This window comes from Notolepis coatsorum (assembly GCF_963971535.1).
Source record: "Notolepis coatsorum genome assembly, chromosome: 16".
Taxonomy (NCBI): Eukaryota; Metazoa; Chordata; class Actinopteri; order Aulopiformes; family Paralepididae; genus Notolepis; species Notolepis coatsorum.
In genome coordinates, this window is record NC_140180.1 from 24,060,294 (window position 1) to 24,078,630 (window position 18,337).

Genomic DNA, 18,337 nt, shown 5'->3' on the forward strand with positions numbered 1-18,337 from the left:
ACAATTGTTAAGGGGATGCAGACCAGAGAAAGACTTTCGTCTTGTTTATATCAGGGTCCCCCATTTTCAATTCATAGTGACATTTATGACATACACAACATACATGACATCATGACATTTATGGCATAGGGACATACATGACATACAGGTATATAGTACATCCTAAATAAATAAAGACAACTCTTAAAACTTTCGAGCTAAATAAAACATAGTGAGCCGAGCACATCAATATACTATAATCAAGTGCTCACATTTCCTATAGACAATCTTGCTTCGCCTTTCAGGCCATTACGGTACAGTGTGTCCTTCTCCCGTACCGTAATCGCAAACTACGCACTTCCGGTTTAGACGATTCCATCCTCCATGCTTCTGAGTCGATCATTTCTCTACACACAAACAGACTAAAGAGAGGGATTACATACCCAAATATACACATTAGCAATGTTTAAATTGGAAGGACTTGGGCCTAAAATGGACCCAGAAGAGATGAAGAAGAAAATGCGAGATGATGTCATTTCATCCGTGCGCAACTTTCTTATTTACGTTGCCCTTCTCCGAGCCAGTGAGTAATGTCAGGAGGATAACGCCACCTTAGCTAGCTAATGCAATTGATTGATTGATTGAAAACTTTATTAACAGATTGCAGAATGGGTACAGTACAGTCGGTCACACAAGTCGGTCTAAGTGGTTGTCTTGTATCCGACTGCTAGCAGTGTGTTTGTCTTCGTCAATATGATGACTGGATCGATGCATGCCACGGTTGCCAACTAATCAATGCATACATGAACCAGCATTATCATTACTTATGACAAAGCCCCCCCCAGCCTTTTTGTCATATTTATTGAGGCCATGTTGATGATGTCAATCCCCAACCAATATTTGAAATACAACAAATAAAACGTGAAAATGTGTGACAATCACATTGCTCTAATGTAGGGTGTGCCTTCATTTCTCAAGTGGGCAGAAATCAAGTTGATAATAATAACACAATTCAGTCAAAAGTTTTACATTGTGTTCTAAACAGTCTACAAACTGTTGGAATACATTTTAATGTAAGGACTAATACCAGAGACACTATATAATGAGAGAGACTTTGGTAATACCATTATTTGTTATTGTATTAGTCATTTAGTTTAATTTGGATTTGTTTTACATATTTTGATATGGTCCCAACCCAATGATTGGTGAAGTCTGCCTTGTAAACTGACAGTCTTGGCCTGGGTTAAATGCTGTGTAGCCTGCGTGCCTCAAGTTGGAAAACCAACCTCTTCTTATCCTTACCTTCACAGCTCCCTTTGTGTTGAAGAAACTGGACAGCATATGAACAGACACGCCTGAAGCCTCTTCATTCCCATCCACTGGCTTACTGCATCAAGGACAATATGGCCGTCAGAGAGCCTGGGGCCGAAGCAACATACACCACGGACAATGACCGGCATCCATCACTGGATCTGAGACACAAAGATGTTGTCATTTGAAGTCATGTTCCCTGCCGCTGTTGATGATAGCTTGCCATTTTTGTGAGGATTTCTGTTTTTTTTCTTTCTTTGTGAACATTTTGAAATATCAAAATAGTATGTTTGCCGGTTATGTCACGCAATAAAGGGAAGACATGTTGAACTAAATAATTTGTCTTGTTTATGTGGGGGCATACGATAACACCAGAGATCACTGGGATCCTTTCAGGTTTGCTCAGAGATGTAGATGTGGGTAAACTCCTTAACTCTCTTTATCTGGCCGCCTCAGATCTACTCTTATCCGAGCTCCGGGAGGGTCATCAAAGAGAAGTCGCCTATTCTCAGTCCTTGCCCCACAATGGTGGAATGAACTACCCACCCCAGTTAGGACAGCCGAAACACGTCCAATCTTTCGCTGTCGACTAAAGACGCACTTCTTCAACCATTATCTGAAATTATTTTTTTTTAAAGAAAGACCTAACCCTAACTAACCTTACTGTCATGCACTTGTCCTAATAAACTAACCTATACTGTAACATGCAACACTTTGATGAACATTGTTACTCAGCTGATAGTTGTACCCTTCCTGATGACTTGTCGTACAGAACTTGTAAGTCGCTTTGGATAAAAGCGTCAGCTAAATGATTAAATGTAATGTAATCGGCTTTATTGTTGAATTTGAAAACAAATTCCACCAGCCTGGGTGGGTGGTCATTAATAAAGAATCTAATCTAAAAATGTACAGACTTTTTTAAAGCTAATATGAACACGTTAACGACCTCCATTTATTTGTAACGACCTCCATTTATTTGAAAATACATACTTTTTAATCCTATTTATACTCATGATACTAATATATTTCTCTCAGGTAAAGATTACCATGCATTGATTGACTCTGAACTACATAAAAGTACACATCTGGTTTCAAACCAATACATTATCTCAATGTGAAAAAAGTTATTACTGTACATGGTTTGTACCTAGCAATAAACATGAAATAGTTGCTGTGTTACAAGAAATATATCAATAGAAATGTAATAAATTGGTGTTTTATTACTCAAGTCACAATGGAACAGTAATATGTTTTACCTACTCTACCACTGCACAGAAATAAAGCATTTTCTCTTGGAAAATGGTTACAGGTAACAGATTCAGTGCAAAGCCTTAACTGGGAGAACATTTAATTCCATCAAAATTGTCAAGAATATTGATGCGTCAGCAAAATTAGACATGAAACTTACCTAGAAAGATTTATATCTATACTTCCCCGTTCTCATTTACTGTAACATGTTCTGGGTCAACACCTATACAAGACGTCAAGTCAAGAGTCAAAGAGTTTTATTTGTCACGGCATACAAGTATACAATACAACTAACCTCTACATTGGCTGAACCACCAAGTTTTTCAACAGAATGAACCTTCTCCCAACATGTTTTAGTAATATATTTCTGCTTAACAATAATGTACACAGCCACCACTGATCTCCACATTAATTATTTATTTATAATTATTTAAACTGGACATAATACACAACCTATACAATACAAAGTAGTATGTTAGCAGCAGTGTGCGTGTAATACTTGCTTGTGTGGTGTGGTGTGTAAATCACTTAAGGTGCTTTTGTGTGTATGCTCATGTGATAATTCAGAGCATCTGTCAGATAGAACATACATGAGTTTATTACATTTTCTTGTTTTGTCATTTTTATTTCTTACTCATTAGTTGTCTAGTATACAGTATGTGTGTTTTTCCTCTATAGAGGAAGTCCTTGCATAAATATTATATATAATATTATTTGTACATTTTATGTAGATGTATGTCCTGTTTTTTAATACCATGGACCATGATGGAAATAAGTGCTTGCATTTTATCATGTTTTTATCCCTTGGATGATGTCTCCAATCCACAATAAAATCAATCAATCAATCAGTATGACTATACCATACTGTCTTTATACCATGTATCACTGACTGTACATATTATACTACAACCCTGTACATCTGATAGCACTACACTCAATTAGTAGTAGGCCTACTAATTTGTATATTTTGTACCCAGTTTAATCACCTGTACATTGTATATTGCTGTTGAACTTTACTGTTACCCTTGCATTCTGGTTGGATGCCAAATTTATTTCTGTTGTACTGTACTTGTGCTGTATAATGACAATACATTTTAATCTAATCTTTATTGTTGGGTTTTTTGCACTATAGATTTGACTTTACCATCATACCCACTTAAAATGGGAATATTAATATATATATATATTTTTAAAGCTACCCGACTCCTCTCGGTTGAAGAGGTTACGTGTGAGTGTTAGAGCTAGCTTGATCCCCTGCCCCTCAAAATGCCTGTCTGTACGCTCTGGGACAGTGTCAGGTCAGTGTCTCACGTCTCACGGTTCGGCGACTAAAAATGATGTGTGTGAGACACTCGGGAGTCGACTCGGCGACACACTGTTAACTTACAAGCATTATACCCACACCCAGCAAATGCACAGATGACTTCGATATTAACAACACAGCAAAGAAACACAAGAACGCACGGCCCTTTGACCTCTAGAGTCATAAGCACCAAAATCCACCGACGAGCTGAAACGCACATTCAGAAAACTCACCACTTGGGGGCGATGTCGCCTCGCCATATATGTTTTACCTTGAGCATGCATACAATGGACAAGTGATCGGGGTTTAACGTAAAAAATTGTTGAATTCCACAATGCCAATGTGACTATGCTTGACATTTCAAGAATGTCAGGAAAACATAGGCTAATAGGGAATTATCGGGGCATTGTTGTCCCAGGAGAGACGCACAACAATGGATGTATCTAGACAAAGCACGAAGAGACAACGTATCGCATCCTCCCGTGTTTTTGTTACATATTAAGCCGCCTCCATCCAGCAAGTGGGGCATCTCTCCAGTAAGCCCAGGAAATCACACTGAAGGTAATAATAATGTCATATAGAAATCTTACACTGCCGGGTCAGTAAAACGAGCTTACAGAGGATGAGATGAAAGAATGATTAATGTACAGGGCAGGCACTGGTTTATTTATTATAATTGTTTCGTTCTATCGGCACGAGCCTGTCTGGTGACGATGGTTCCCCCGACTAGCTGGGTTGGTTGGTATACTCTAGTAACTCTAGACTATTTCCTCCTTTGAACCATTTAGCTGTCAGTAAAATTATTAAGAGAAGCCATCCATCCCCAACCCCCTAACCCGACAAATCTTCTCCACAGGCTCCCATGGACTTCCCAGATCACTTCAAACACATCTTTCAGCAGCTGAACCACCAGCGTCTCCATGCCCAGCTCTGCAACTGTGTGGTGCTGGTGGGCACCCAGAGCTTCCAGGCCCACAGCTCCATCCTAGCAGCCTGCAGCTCCCACTTCAGGGCCCTTCTGAGCTCCACAGAGGGGGATGAGGGTGGAGTGCCAGGGACCGATGGAGGTGGAGCCGGGGTACCTAGTGTAATAGAGCTTGACCCAGGGGTAGTGACACCCGAGGCATTCTCCACCTTACTAGACATGATCTACACCTCTACCCTCATCGTGGGGGCCTCCAATGTTATGGATGTGCTGCTGGCCGCCTCACACCTGCACCTCAATACCGTGGTCAAAGCCTGCAAACTCCACCTGTCAAAGCGCAACTTTCCCACATCGCCCCCTAAAGGGTGGAGGTCTCCAATGCAGCAACAACACCAACAGTCACCATCATCCCAGACTGCAATCATGGCTGGGGCCAATTCCACACAGCAGAGGTCAGTTCAGCTCCAGCGCCTAGGGCTTGTCACCTCTGCCCTGGAATGGGAGCTCATTGAGGGAGAAGCAGGCGTGGAGGTTATCCATCCGCATGGAGATGAAAACGGAAGGGTAGGGGTGATTGAGGTCAGTGGGGAACAGAGGACAGCTTTCTCTACAAGATACAAACGTAAGTCGCCCTTCCACGAGGAGAGGCCAAGTAGCAGGCAGAAGACCTGCAGGCTTTCTGGGCAGCGGTACGGGGATGGCCCCCCCACTGTGGCTTCCAATAGAGAGGAAGTAGGGGAGGCGCTCCCTTCCCCAGACTCCCTGAAGACGGGCGAGGGCCCCCTCCTCCTCCTCCTGGAGAGCAAAGATGAGGAGGGAGAAGGGGAGGTAGAGGAGAAGTACGAGACAGGAAAGGGAGACTTTGAAGAGAGACAGCTGCCAAGCCAATCGGATAGTAGTGTAGCAGGAGCGTGGGAGGAGGGAGGTGCAGACGGAGAGATTGTGGTAAAAGTGAAGGTGGGAGAGGAGGGCGAGGAGGAGGAGGAGGAGATGGAGACTGTTGAGGTGAAAAGGGAAAACCTGAGCTCATCGAGTTCTCCAGACCTGGTTGCTGCACCCGACAAGCTTATACCTTCAACAGAATACTGCACTGATCATCTAGATGAGCTGGTGAATTTTGACAAAACCTCCCCCAGCCCACCAGAGGGTGACTGCAGCTCTTCAAACCCCCAGTCATATACTGTTCCTCATGCCTCTCATACCGAGGGTGGAGATGGGGGAGTGGAGTCAATTGATAGTGAAGGCCTTGATAGCTTGTCAGACCTGGCCCTTTCCTGCTTCCTTAACCCCAGCAGTGAGAGTGTCATGGGGGAACTAGAGGTAGAGGAGAGCCTGGCTAACCTCACTGCCACCACAACTAATCCCACCACCAATGAAGCTCACGCAGTTGTTGGAGATTCAGGTGAATCATCCCAAAACTCTGAGGCAACAAACACTTGTTCTGCTCCATCCTCTGCCTCCTCCCTCGTTTTCCCAGTAACCTCTATCCCGTTTCAGCCGCTTCTCCACACTCGGGGCCAGAGTTTCAGTGACACACTCATCCTCCAGCCCAGCCAGAGTTCCCTGAGTGGGATTCTGGGAGGCATCAAGTCGGGCCTCAGTCTGCAAGCCCCCTTCCTCCAACCCTCCATGGTTGGGAAAACCGGGACATGTGGCGGGTTAGGTGCACCAGCTTTCCGTCGCATTGCGCCCAAAGTGGTGCCTGGCTCAGAGGCTCGTACGGATCCTCAGAGCCCCTCCTCTTCCTCTGGATCAGTAGGGGATGCTGTCCATCACCCTCCCCTCACCAGAGCTTCGGAGGATGTCCTTTCCAAATGTAAGAAGGCAGCTTCTGCAGACCACGTCCTGTTGGTGGAAGGAGAGAAGAAATACGCCTGCAGGATCTGCTGTAAGACCTTCATGAACCTGACCGACTGCAAGAAGCACATCCGTGTCCACACAGGGGAGAAACCCTATCCTTGCCCCAAGTGTGGCAAGCGCTTCAGCCAGTCCTCCCACTTGTACAAGCACTGCAACAATACCTGCCTGCACTGGAGGAATGGTCCCCAACTTCCTCCAAGCCAGTCTACCGAGTCTGAGGTCTACGTACCTGAAAGGGACTTCATTTGATGTCTAACAGGACTGTTAGAAAAGGTGGCCCTGTGAGCTTGTTGCGACCACAACCATTTCTCTATTCACAGTATTCCCATCATGAGAACCACACCTCATCAGCCATGGCTGTCATTTAATGATAATCACCTGCTAGTTGACCACAATCACCTGTTATTTTTCCAATCAAGAGGTCTGCGATGGAATATGCTACAATGAATTGGATGCCAAGAAAATGTCTTTTTACTGGATATAGACAATGAAGTAAATATTTAGAATAGTTCTATAATAGTATATTTCTCAGTCATACTATAACTTGTATTAACGGACGACTGTTCCATGAAATGCAACATGTGACAGAATGTAAGAGCTCAAATTAATTAACTGAAAATATTCTGAGAATAAGGAGGCTTACATTACTGTAATGTGAAGTGTGATGAGAATAAATTAATTATGGAGGTTTTATCGATTTCCCCCCCTTCTTACTCAGCCATCTAGAGCTTATTCTAAAAGCAACACAAGTACTGCCATTTAATGCTCAGGTTTATTCTTCAGAAAGACAAGACATTTTAGACAAAACTGGAGCGATCAAAGTGCATAACACTAAACATGGAGCATTTACAGAAGCATACAGTCCTGTCCACTACAGAATAAATCTATAATATATGTTTATTAAAGAGATATTACATCTGGAATGAAAACATCATAAAACATTTCTGTTAAAAAAAACCAAATTATTAGATATTACAAACAGCAGGGATGGAAAAATAAGGCTTTTGCCGATTAGGCTGAAGTCAGAACCTAGTGTAGTGAGAGCTACGGTTAGCCTAAGCAGTGCTGTTCATTTGTCCATTGGGCTCCGTTTCAAGATAAAGCCTAGGGCTGAATACTAATATAAAAACTGCAGATTACCATAAAGACAAAAAAAGTGCTATTATTAGCTGTAAGGAGTGCTTTTACTTTTTCCATTATATTAGGCTCAAGATCATGGGGCTGGCCTAAGGCTGCACGATGAATCGATTTTTAATCGAAATCGCGATTTGGAATGATGCAATTATCAAAGCGCAAAAAAAAATCGCATTTATTTTTTTTAACTTTTATTTAATTTTTTTAACCAGGAAGTCCCATTGAGATACAATATTGGTTTGGGAGAGGGAGGTAAGGGGTTTTAGATTGTGTGTTGTGACGTTTAGACTTCAGAGAGGGAGAGTAAAGTACAGAAAAAAGGTACCATTGGGTACCGGTATCGATTCCCAGGTAAAAATAAACATTTTCAGGCTCTGTGTCCCGAAAAGACCCACGCGTAGGCCAGATGCAAGCCGCATTTGACAATAAACCTCTGTGGGGCTGCTTATATATTTTTTTTATTATAATCGCAAATGTAATCGCAATCGCAATATCTGTCAGAAAAATCGCACTTAGATTATTTCCCAAAATCGTGCAGCCCAGTGCATACCACAGTGAAATGAGAAAAAAGTAGCACTGCATTTCCTGTGTTGCTCATGTACGAACAGCTTCACCCACAAGTCAATACAAAGTGATCAAATCAAGGCTGAACTATATTTATTTATTGTTTTCTTCCAGGTCACAGCAGCATTTTTAAACATCCTTCCACCACGTGTGCCGATTGCTGATAGAACAACATTCCTCCACTCTTACTAGCTAGCTCTCATGACTAAGGTGTCATCGTGGCCCTGAGGAGTCAGGAGGAGACACGTGGCTTTGTAAGGAGTCCTAGAAGTTGAGTTCACTGGGCATGCCCGTGCCCTGTAAGCCTGCTAGCAGGTTATGGGCAGACAGGTCTGCCATGACGCCTCGCGTTGAGTAGGTGGCACTGCCGATGTGCGGTAAGACCACTGTGGGAGATGAGGAGGAGAGAACAGACGAAGCTGAACATCTGGGGAATAGACTAGCAGTGAAAGATCATTCTAACACAACATCTTTGGGAAGAAGATTCATCTTGGTCTGCAGAGTAAAGTGGAAGATATATATATATATATATTCATCAAGAAAAATCCAGTTTACTTACCACAGTTTTTGAGTGTCAGAAGGGGGTGGTCTGTTGGGAGTGGCTCCGGTGTTGTGACGTCCAGCCCAGCAGCAGCTATCTGCCCACCAGTCAGAGCTTGATACAGATCCTCCTGGTTCACCACAGCACCCCTACACACACACACACACACACACACACACGCAGACACACATCAACCTTCCCACTCACAAGCATTTCTCATGCAAAAGATGTCCTACGCTTTAGTTCTTCGTTGCTCACTTGTTACAGACTCCTGACTTGAATAGGAGCCGTTATCCTAATCAGTCTTAATGATATGTCTTTGAGAACACTAAGATAAGATAAGATATTCCTTTATTGATCCCCTTGGGGAAATCTGGGAACCAACGCTTTGTCCATAATGGACACATACTCTGCATGGCTTTGTGTTTGGCTAATGTGTCTACCTGCTAGTGTTAATGAAGACCGCAGTGTTTTTCATCTTGCTGAAGAAGCGCTGGTTACACATCCCCTGGGTTTCTGGCGCGAGGGAACAGGATACGACCACAAAGTCACTCTCGGACAGCAGCGTGTCCAAGGGTACTAGAGAAGAGAGAGGGGGTGAACAGGCAGGGAAAGAGACAAATAGAGTGAACCAAATATCAAACTACTACTAACCAGAATCTCCTGCCCCACTGACTACTTTCTTTCCCTTGAGCTTCAAAGCTTCAATAGTAAGTTGACCACTATGAGTAGCGTAGATGTTTGGCATGGGGATTGGGTTTCTTCATTGAGTGCTTATCCTTATCACTAGGGCACAAGTATCTTGTATTTTACTTTTATTATAAATTGTCGACGAATAATCGAAGCTTTGCCAAACATCTTCCTGCATGCTAAGTTCCAACGCGGCGGGTAGATGAGAGCTATATGGGGTAGATGAGAGCTATGGGGTCGACAGGTTTTCTGAAAGTTCTCGACTAAATCTCGTCTGGGGAAAAACTGATTAACCATTTCACTACCACTCTACCAAAGGGTTAACCCTTTCACTGCAATAATACAGAAGGTTAACCCATTTCACTACCACTACAGACGGTTCAAATCCATAATTTCCATAAGCTATTTCTGCCTATGAAGGCACACTCCTTTTTTTTGGAGTGGTACGGGAAAAAAAGAAATAAAACACGAAGCATTTAGAATCTTGATTTTGGTACTGTATGTTACCCTTGTGTATTCCCAAACCCTTCCCCTCGTCCTCACCAAACTCTCCTTCCACCTCGGCAGCGTGATCCTTGGCCGTTCTCCCCGAGTAGAGAAGCCTCTTCACTCCAAATGGCTTCAGCCGCCTGGCTATGGCCATGCCTGAGAACCACAGCAGTCCATTGAAGGACACGTTTCAGAATGGTGGACCCCTGGCCCCGTTTCCCTACTTACGAATGATGTTGAACGGTCAAGTCCTTTCCCAGTACAATCCATGCTGGTACAATGTATATACCAGCGGTTATCAAACTACGGGTCGCGACCCAAAGTGGGGTCGTGGGTACTGTAGGTGACAGTGCGCATTGGCAAGTAAAAAAAAAAATATATATATATATCTATAATTTTAATAGTTTTTTAATGTTCTGGCAACATATTTAGGCTAAATATGTCTTGTTTTATAAATGTGTATTGATAACAGTGCTGTAATTAAATGTTCTAATAAATATGCATGATCAAGTTCAACAAAGTGTGCTTTTATTTTGATATTCCTTAATTCCACGTTGAAATTACGCAATACATTAAGTGTGGGGTCGCCCAAAAGAATTCCTAAATAAAATGGGGTCATGGTATAAAAAATGTTTGAGAACCCCTGGTATATACCATATATATATTTATCTATACATACCCACTCTCTGCACTGTACACGTTGTATATATATCTGTATATATCCCATACCTACTCTTATTAGTTATACCGCTGGCCAGTATGGCTTACTACCATAGTATATTTATACTTTTATCACTGTACATAATAATACTGTACATACATCAGATTAACATATTTACTCAGTAGCTTTGTTATGTATATTCCATTGAATAACTTCTTACACTGTATATTACACACATGGCCTGTATAGTGTTATGCACTTTACTGTAACCTTGCACTTAGATGCCAACTCCTTTTCGTTGTACTGTACTTGTTTAGATTAGATTCAAATGTATTGTCATTATACAGCACAAGTACACACATGTAACAGTAAAGTGCAATAGTAATATACAATGTACAGGTGATTAAACTGGGTATAAAATATATAAATTAGTACTACTGGGTGTAGTGCTAATCAGATATATGTAGAGAGTTGTAATACCAATATGTACAGTGATACAGGTATAAAGACAGTATGGTAGTCATACTGGCCAGCAGCGTAACTAGTAAGAGTAGGTAAGGGATATGTACAGACATAGATATAGCTGTATACCCGCAGGAAAACTGGACTTTATCATATTTGTGTATCCAGTATGAAGAACGGGATGGATTGTGCTGAGAAACGACTCTTATCGATGAACAACATTGTTGTAGTGAAGTAAGGAAATGGGACTAGGGCTTTAAAATTCTGAAGGTACCCTTTAATGTACCAGCAAATCAATTAATAAATCACATCTTGATATTTACATGTGACACAGGAATGAATGAACAAGCTCTGTTTCATATACAGAGGCAAGGGCCTCATTAGATGATGTAGAGGAGGCAGAGAATAACGCTATAGGGACTCCATTTTCCCCACGGCCATTACTGTACAAAAGCAACCGCTCACCTTTGACTGAGAATAGAACAGACCCGTTCACCTTCTTTCCTCGTCCCCTGCTGCCTTTCTAGCCTGCCCTTATGTTATGTAATTGACCATAATTCACACAGTGGCCATTTTGCATCTTACGTCATGCTCAGGTTGGGATTCCTTTCCGCCCCGTAGTCCAGTCGAACTGTAGTTCAACCCAGGGAAAATTTGCCATAGTAATCATTCAAGGTTTTACGTGATCCCTAGGGACATCCAAATGACGCATTGAAAGTATACAATTCTATACTTAGTGGATCATGGTAAGTTCAGGGGTGTCGGGGCGTTGCACAAATACGTGCGTATCTACGCTTCTGAACATGCCGTTTTCATTTAATTGATGTCTATATGTCTGTTTTCATACAACCATCAGATATGACCTGTTCTGAATGTATAATGTGCACTATGGGGCTGCCCTGGGGGTGACAGTGGCTCAGGAGGTAGAGCAGTCATCTGGTAATCGGTAGGTTCCCAGTTTGATTCCCGCTCCTCCCGGGCAGCGTGACGAAGTGTCCTTGAGCAAGACACTTAACCCCTAATTGCTTCCGATGAGCAGGTTGGCACCTTGCATGGTTGCCTCGGCCGTCGGTGAGTGAATGTGAGGAAGAAATTGTAAAGCGCTTTGGATAAAAGCGCTATATAAATGCACCATTTACCATTACCCCAAAATTACCCCTGGGCTTTAAAAAAAAACTTTGATTGACTGAACTATGAACAAAGTAAAGCAGATTCAATATGACAGTGGCTCAGGAGGTAGAGTAGTCGTCTGGTAATCGGGAGGCTCCTTGAGCAAGACACTTAACCCCTAAAGCGAAACGTATGCTCGCTTAAGTGGCGCCCGCTGCTTGGCTGAGCATAGAAGCCGCTAGCAGCCACTAGCAGCCGAGGCCAAGGAGCCACTAGCAGCCGAGGCCAAGGAGCCGCTAGCAGCCGAGGCCAAGGAGCCGCTAGCAGCCGAGGCCAAGGAGCCGCTAGCAGCCGAGGCCAAGGAGCTGATAGCAGCCGAGGCCAAGGAGCCGCTAGCTGCCAAGGCCAAGGAGCCGCTAGCAGCAGAGGCCAAGGAGCCTGCCGGCGTGGCCCAAACATTTAACTGTACTTCAGGCCTGGAGATATGATGGTCTAGCTGTCACGAAGAAAGGAGCTGCGATAGACTGACGCCGAAGTAAGTCTAATTTACATTTAGTAATTTAGCTGAACACTTTTATCCAAAGCGACTTACAAGTTCTGTACGACAGGTCAGCAGGAAGGGTACAACTCTTTCAGCTGAGTAACAATGTTCATCAAACAGTATTGAAACTTGGGGGCTGCAGTTTTGAGTGCATAGTAGTAGAGGCGTATTAGTATAGTAGGTAGGTAGTAAGGCAAGGAAGATTATTTAGTGGAAAAGTGCATGATAGTAAAAGATAAAGTACAACGGTTCGTTTTCTTTTTTTTCTCTCCTTCATTTCAGATATTGATTGAAGTAGTGTGTTTTTAGTCGACCGTGAAAGATTGGTCGGGTTTTCGGCTGTTTTAACTGTGGTGGGATGTTCGTTCCACCATTGTGGAGCAAGAACCGAGAATAGCCGACTTCTCTTTGATGACCCTCGGATAGGAGTGGGTCTGAGGCGGCCAGAAGATAATTCAGACTCGACTGCTCCCGATGAGCAGGTAGCTTCTGTGCTGAGACCACCCCATAAATCACTTTCTTCATTTGTTCAATTGTGCAGAAAATTGCAACATTTGTGGAGTGGATGATTATGATTAGCCCAGCATGTACATTAGTTGGAGATGCTGAGAAAGGCAGACTGGAGTGAACTAGCGGCTGCAGAACTCGAGAACAATTTTTTTTTTATCTACTTTTTCTCCCATTTTCTATATTTTCTCCCATCCCAATTTCGTATCATCCAATTCAACCCTCCCCTGTCACGAACGCTGTTTCTTGCCTCCCACAAGCCGGCTGCAATGTGGACTAAGTCATACATAGCACAAGTCCCCTCCGGTACTTGAGGTAACAGCAGTCGCATCTTTTCACCTGCGCAGCTCGATCTCTCAGTGGCGAGGAGTAACGCGTGGGAGGCTCACGCTGCCCCCGACACTTCCTGATTCTACTGCGCAGGCGCACCAACCGACCTGTAGGAGTCGCTGTCCACAACGCCCGATCCCCACCCATCAGTTTCCCACCCCCTAATACGGCCAATGTGTATTAGTATGAACGACCAGCTAAACTGAAAGCAATGTGGAGCGCTGGGCTCGAACAGGCGAGCCCAGCGTCTCCAGATTTCATGGCGAGCGCCTTGCCCACTACGCCACGTAGCCGCCCCTAGAACTCGAGAACTATTATGAATGCCTGACCACTAAGTGTGTCTGACTCTTAACCACCAAAACCTACAAGTACTACAGCGTATGACGTATATCATGCCAGTTAGGGTACCTTGTGTCTACTGCACCTTGTGTATACCGTTTACTTTTACTCATAGTATAGATTCAGATAAAAATTCTTTATCGTCATATGGGCATGATGAGGGCATACAGACCCATGATGGGCATCATGAGGGCATACAGACCCTCATCTGCACCTTTGTTTACACTGTTTATTTTTATATTCAGATCTAATTTTATTGCCTATATTTATGTCTTTATACCATTACCCTGCCCATATCTGTACCTCCTCTCCCCCCTCCCCCATGCTGCTATGACGCCCGAATTTCCTTTCCAATCTTATCTATAGTTAATGACAAACTGAAAGCTTTTGTAAGTATATGGCTGCTTGAGGCAAAGACGTTTCAGGGTGTGAGCCTGTAGCTCACTTGATTGCTGTAGGGCAGGGGTACTCAATTAAAATTCAAAGAGGTCCAGTTTTCCTCAAGCAAAGGTCCGTAAACATCATAATGTCTAACTTGTATGTGTAGTCAGGGACTGACTGTCAAATCAGAGGCCAAGCCGAGCCTTCTGCACGGCTGCACCACGCCTGTGAAACAGCCTCCCCATCCAGCTGAGGGCACCACAGAGCCTGGACTCTTTTAAAGCAGACCTGAAAACCTATCTTTTTAAAAAGGCCTTTGACTTAGCTTTTTTTATTTTTTTTATTGTGCCGTTGTTTTTAATTTTCTGTTCATACTATGTTTTTAACTATGTTATATTTTTATCTTATTTTTATTCTGTATCTTTTTTTTTTTTTTTTTTTTACTAATAACTTTTTGTTTTAACCCTGTAGCACTTTGGGATCCCAGCGAACAAAAAATACAATACAAATTCAACTTATTATTATTATTATTATTATTAACTACTACCATTGAGGGACGATAACGTTTTCTGAATTAGAACAATCTCAAAAAACTGTACCTATGCGTCCCAACCCAACGACGCCGACTGTGCTCCCGGAGAGGCCATAACCACACAGCCACAGAGGTTTCCATGTGCTCCAGCCACCACTGAGAGAGAGGTACAGGGAAAAACACAAATACATTACCCCTTTCACTACCACACTACCAGTGATGCCACAGATTACTTGTAAAAAATAATCTGATTACTCCTTTAAAAAGTAATCTAGTTACTTTACTGATTACTTGATTATCAAAGTAACTAGGTTACGAAGTCGTCGTCTTTTTTGCTTCTGCGAAGCAACATCACCTGTCTCATTAGGTAAGGGATAATGTTATCCAGTCTCTCTCTCTCTACCTCTACCAAATCCATTCTGAGACAACGGACTCAGTGCGTACTCCCCAAGTCGCGCGTAACATGAATCTCTCTCTCTCTCTCTCTCTCTCTCTCTCGCTCTCTCTCTCGCTCTCTCTCAAGTAGCCAAAGTACACTAGTTGATTTAACTTCATGCTGAAGCCATTCTAGAATCAGCTATAAACGTAAACACGACTATTCTCCATCCAACACGGCTTTGGGCTGTCCTTTCTGCCTCCCCGCTGCTAGCGGCTCCATCTTCTTGTCTGACCCATAATGTTGGTGTGTTCCTTTAACATTATCGATTAAATGCCCAATCTGTTTTACCATAATACTTGTTGCATAGATATACATCTTGTATGAATTTTACTTGCAGATGGAAATGAGGAACTCAAAATAGTAATACCCATCCGTTTTTAGCCAATGTTAACTAACATTACAAATGTAAACAAAACCTGTCTTTTACAGTTTCAAAATGCATTCATAATCCACGTTTAGTAAATCTCTCCAAAACCATTGTTGGCTTTGAGTGGTGGGGTGACACGTTTTTTTTTATAGATTTCACCTTAATAAATATATATATATTACAAAAACACAAATGTGAACTACATCAGTTTGTTTGGAGCTTGATGTAAATATATCATTATTAACCCTTTCACTACCACACTACAGACGGTTAACCGATCTGTAGTGTGGTAGTGAAAGGGTTAACCTTCTGTAGTGTGGTAGTTACAGGGTTAACCTTCTGTATTGTCGCAGTGAAAGGGTTAACCCTTTGTTAGTGCGGTAGTGAAAGGGTTAAGAGGGACTGACTTCTTGACCTCGTCCACTCCCTCTGGTAGCCTCCGCGCTGTGGCCAAGAGCAGAGCGACGGTCAGCTCCGCTGTGGCATCAGTCAGGACATCGGGAGTGTAACCCACGCGTATACCACTGAAGAGAGCAGAGCATGTGAAGAGTGGCATAGAAACCACATGACTACTACTGTCTTAGTTTTGACAGTATGATGGCATTTTAGTTCATTCAAAATTATTCATTTTCTCTTACTGTTTTTTTTTTTATGTATATATTGTGTATGACAGTATAGTAAAAATCCATGGATCCATGACGGTATTCCTTCATATTCGGTATACCTCCTTCCCAGCCCTAATACATGACAAAACTGATGAGGTTGGCAAATCACTGTAGCCACGTTTGGTTAAACTCACCGTTTTTTGACCTCATCAAGGGCCAAGTGGTCAAATCCCACTGACAGGGTGCTGATTACTTTCAAGTTTGGGCCTGAAAATGCATTGATAAACAACTATTACACTCACATCAGAGACTAATCAGAGTGACGGTGACCAGCACAATTCTCCACTCGCAACGTCAGTCCTCATCTAGTACCTGCAGCATTCAGAACCTCAGCATCGATCTTGTCTGAGAGGAGACAGAGGAGGCCATGGGCTCCCTCCACCCCCTTCAGAAGCTCTGCTCTGGGGACGGGTTCGTCAGAGTCCCACAAGGAGACCTTACATCTGTTTCCATGGAAGACGGGGGGAGACTCAATCAGTAGAAGAACAAGAAAATACTAGTATCATTTTTGTATATTCTTCTCATTCACATGGCATTTTCTACATCTTTCAAATACCAAAATAAATTAGGATCAAGGAATTAATAATGATTATAGTATATCTATATCATCTATCGTTTAGCCTTGAATGAATGAATGAATGAAAACTTTATTTAACAGATTGCAGAATGGGTACAATACAGTACGGCTCAATACATACAATTGTTAAGGGGATGCAGACCTGAGAAAGACGTTTGTCTTGTTTCCATCAGGGTCCCCCATTTTCAATTCAGAAAGCTATTCGAAACTGGCCCCTGTAAATGTCCTAACCCAACCCCCTCCAATGTACAGTAACCAAACATGGTTGTCAATATTCCAATGTACAGTTTTGCTTGTACAGTTGTAGTGTCCTCCACCCACCCCTCCTAACCCAACCCCCCCCCCCCCCCCCCCACCCACCTCCAATGTACAGTCCCCCCACCCACCCCACCTACCCAACCTCCTCCAATGTACAGTTTCTACATCAAATGTATATACTCTCTTTTCTAGACTCTTTTTGTATCACAAACAGTACTGTATTTGCAAATCTGGTATGTCATAAATGTATAGATGTAGCAGTACTGTCTGTCATATGTTATGATGAATTGAAAATGGGGGACCCTGATGTAAACATGGCGAAAGTCTTTCTCTGGTCTGCATCCCCTTAACAATTGTATGTATTGAGCTGTACTGTACTCATTCTGCAATCTGTTAATAAAGTTTTCAATCAATCAATCAATCAATTCATGGTGCCTCCTGCTCAGTTTATAATCACTGACACTGTGTTCAGAGAGGAAAGGTCATAAGTTACTCCAGGCCAACTTTCATTTTTAGAACATTAAGAGTGTGTGGTTGCCCAGTGCACGGTAACATTACCCCTCTATCTTCTACACACACACACACACTCTCTCTCCCAGTCCAACTTTGTAAACTTTAGCAAATATGTCCAACTACAGCACATACTAGTTGGTGATGGCTAGCTTGCAAATTAGCTAACTAATTTTATGTAATAAAACCTGCGTACACTCCAGCCTGCGACAGGACCTTCATCCCTTCTTGCGGGATGCGTCTTGTAACGAAAACCTTCATGGCTTTCTGAATCGTTTGCATTCCGCTTTGACGGCACGGTTCAAACAACTGCCCTCTTCACCAAGACGCCACGGAAGGTTGTTCTCTGTAGGATCTAAAAGGACTACACTTCACACACTTCTCATTCAGGAAGCAGCCGAGTAGGGTATATCTGCAGAGCCGCAAGCCCAACGTCTGGGCGGGGCTTCGGGGCTTGTACTCTGAAGCGGGGCTTCGGGGCTTGTACTCTGTTTGACTGTGCGTGGGCGGGGCGCGTGTAACTGTTCCGCAACAGTAAGTGACTTCCGGGGTAGGCCTGATTGGCCCCGACAGGCACGTGACGCGGCAAACTCAGGACGCGCAACGAGGCTGCT

At 43.1% G+C, this 18,337-nt stretch overlaps 3 protein-coding genes across 3 annotated transcripts; 2 read left to right on the top strand and 1 right to left on the bottom strand.

Moving 5' to 3' along the window:
- The first annotated feature begins 348 nt into the window (after nucleotides 1-348).
- tomm5 (translocase of outer mitochondrial membrane 5 homolog (yeast)) lies at nucleotides 349-1,847 on the top strand. The gene is made up of 2 exons (XM_084331683.1): nucleotides 349-562; nucleotides 1,290-1,847. The coding sequence occupies exons 1-2, from the start codon at nucleotides 442-444 to the stop codon at nucleotides 1,322-1,324; spliced, it is 156 nt and encodes a 51-aa protein (XP_084187809.1). The 5' UTR covers nucleotides 349-441; the 3' UTR covers nucleotides 1,325-1,847.
- A 2,453-nt stretch (nucleotides 1,848-4,300) lies between these two features.
- LOC311242925 (zinc finger and BTB domain-containing protein 5-like) lies at nucleotides 4,301-6,875 on the top strand (the record flags this gene model as incomplete). Its single annotated transcript, XM_084331989.1, has 2 exons — nucleotides 4,301-4,402; nucleotides 4,698-6,875. The coding sequence occupies exon 2, from the start codon at nucleotides 4,704-4,706 to the stop codon at nucleotides 6,873-6,875; it is 2,172 nt and encodes a 723-aa protein (XP_084188115.1). The 5' UTR covers nucleotides 4,301-4,402; nucleotides 4,698-4,703.
- Nucleotides 6,876-7,389: 514 nt separating this feature from the next.
- Nucleotides 7,390-18,065, bottom strand: grhpra (glyoxylate reductase/hydroxypyruvate reductase a). The gene is made up of 9 exons (XM_084331302.1): nucleotides 17,920-18,065; nucleotides 16,691-16,821; nucleotides 16,513-16,585; nucleotides 16,121-16,237; nucleotides 14,975-15,063; nucleotides 10,099-10,200; nucleotides 9,309-9,444; nucleotides 8,884-9,014; nucleotides 7,390-8,710 (listed from the first exon to the last, which is right to left on the bottom strand). Exons 1-9 carry the CDS (start codon nucleotides 18,003-18,005, stop codon nucleotides 8,589-8,591), a joined length of 987 nt encoding a protein of 328 aa, XP_084187428.1. The 5' UTR covers nucleotides 18,006-18,065; the 3' UTR covers nucleotides 7,390-8,588.
- Between the last annotated feature and the right edge of the window lie 272 nt (nucleotides 18,066-18,337).

Excerpts from the sequence above, each read along its gene's own strand:
- grhpra (XM_084331302.1), bottom strand. The coding sequence starts at position 18,005 with ATGCAAACGATTCAGAAAGCCATGAAGGTTTTCGTTACAAGACGCATC. Across the intron at positions 16,238-16,512 it reads CTTGATGAGGTCAAAAAACG|TGGTATACGCGTGGGTTACA; the intron begins GTGAGTTTAACC and ends TGCTCTCTTCAG. Across the intron at positions 9,015-9,308 it reads GTCTTCATTAACACTAGCAG|GGGTGCTGTGGTGAACCAGG; the intron begins GTAGACACATTA and ends GTGTGTGTGTAG.
- tomm5 (XM_084331683.1), top strand. The coding sequence starts at position 442 with ATGTTTAAATTGGAAGGACTTGGGCCTAAAATGGACCCAGAAGAGATG. Across the intron at positions 563-1,289 it reads CGTTGCCCTTCTCCGAGCCA|CTCCCTTTGTGTTGAAGAAA; the intron begins GTGAGTAATGTC and ends TTACCTTCACAG.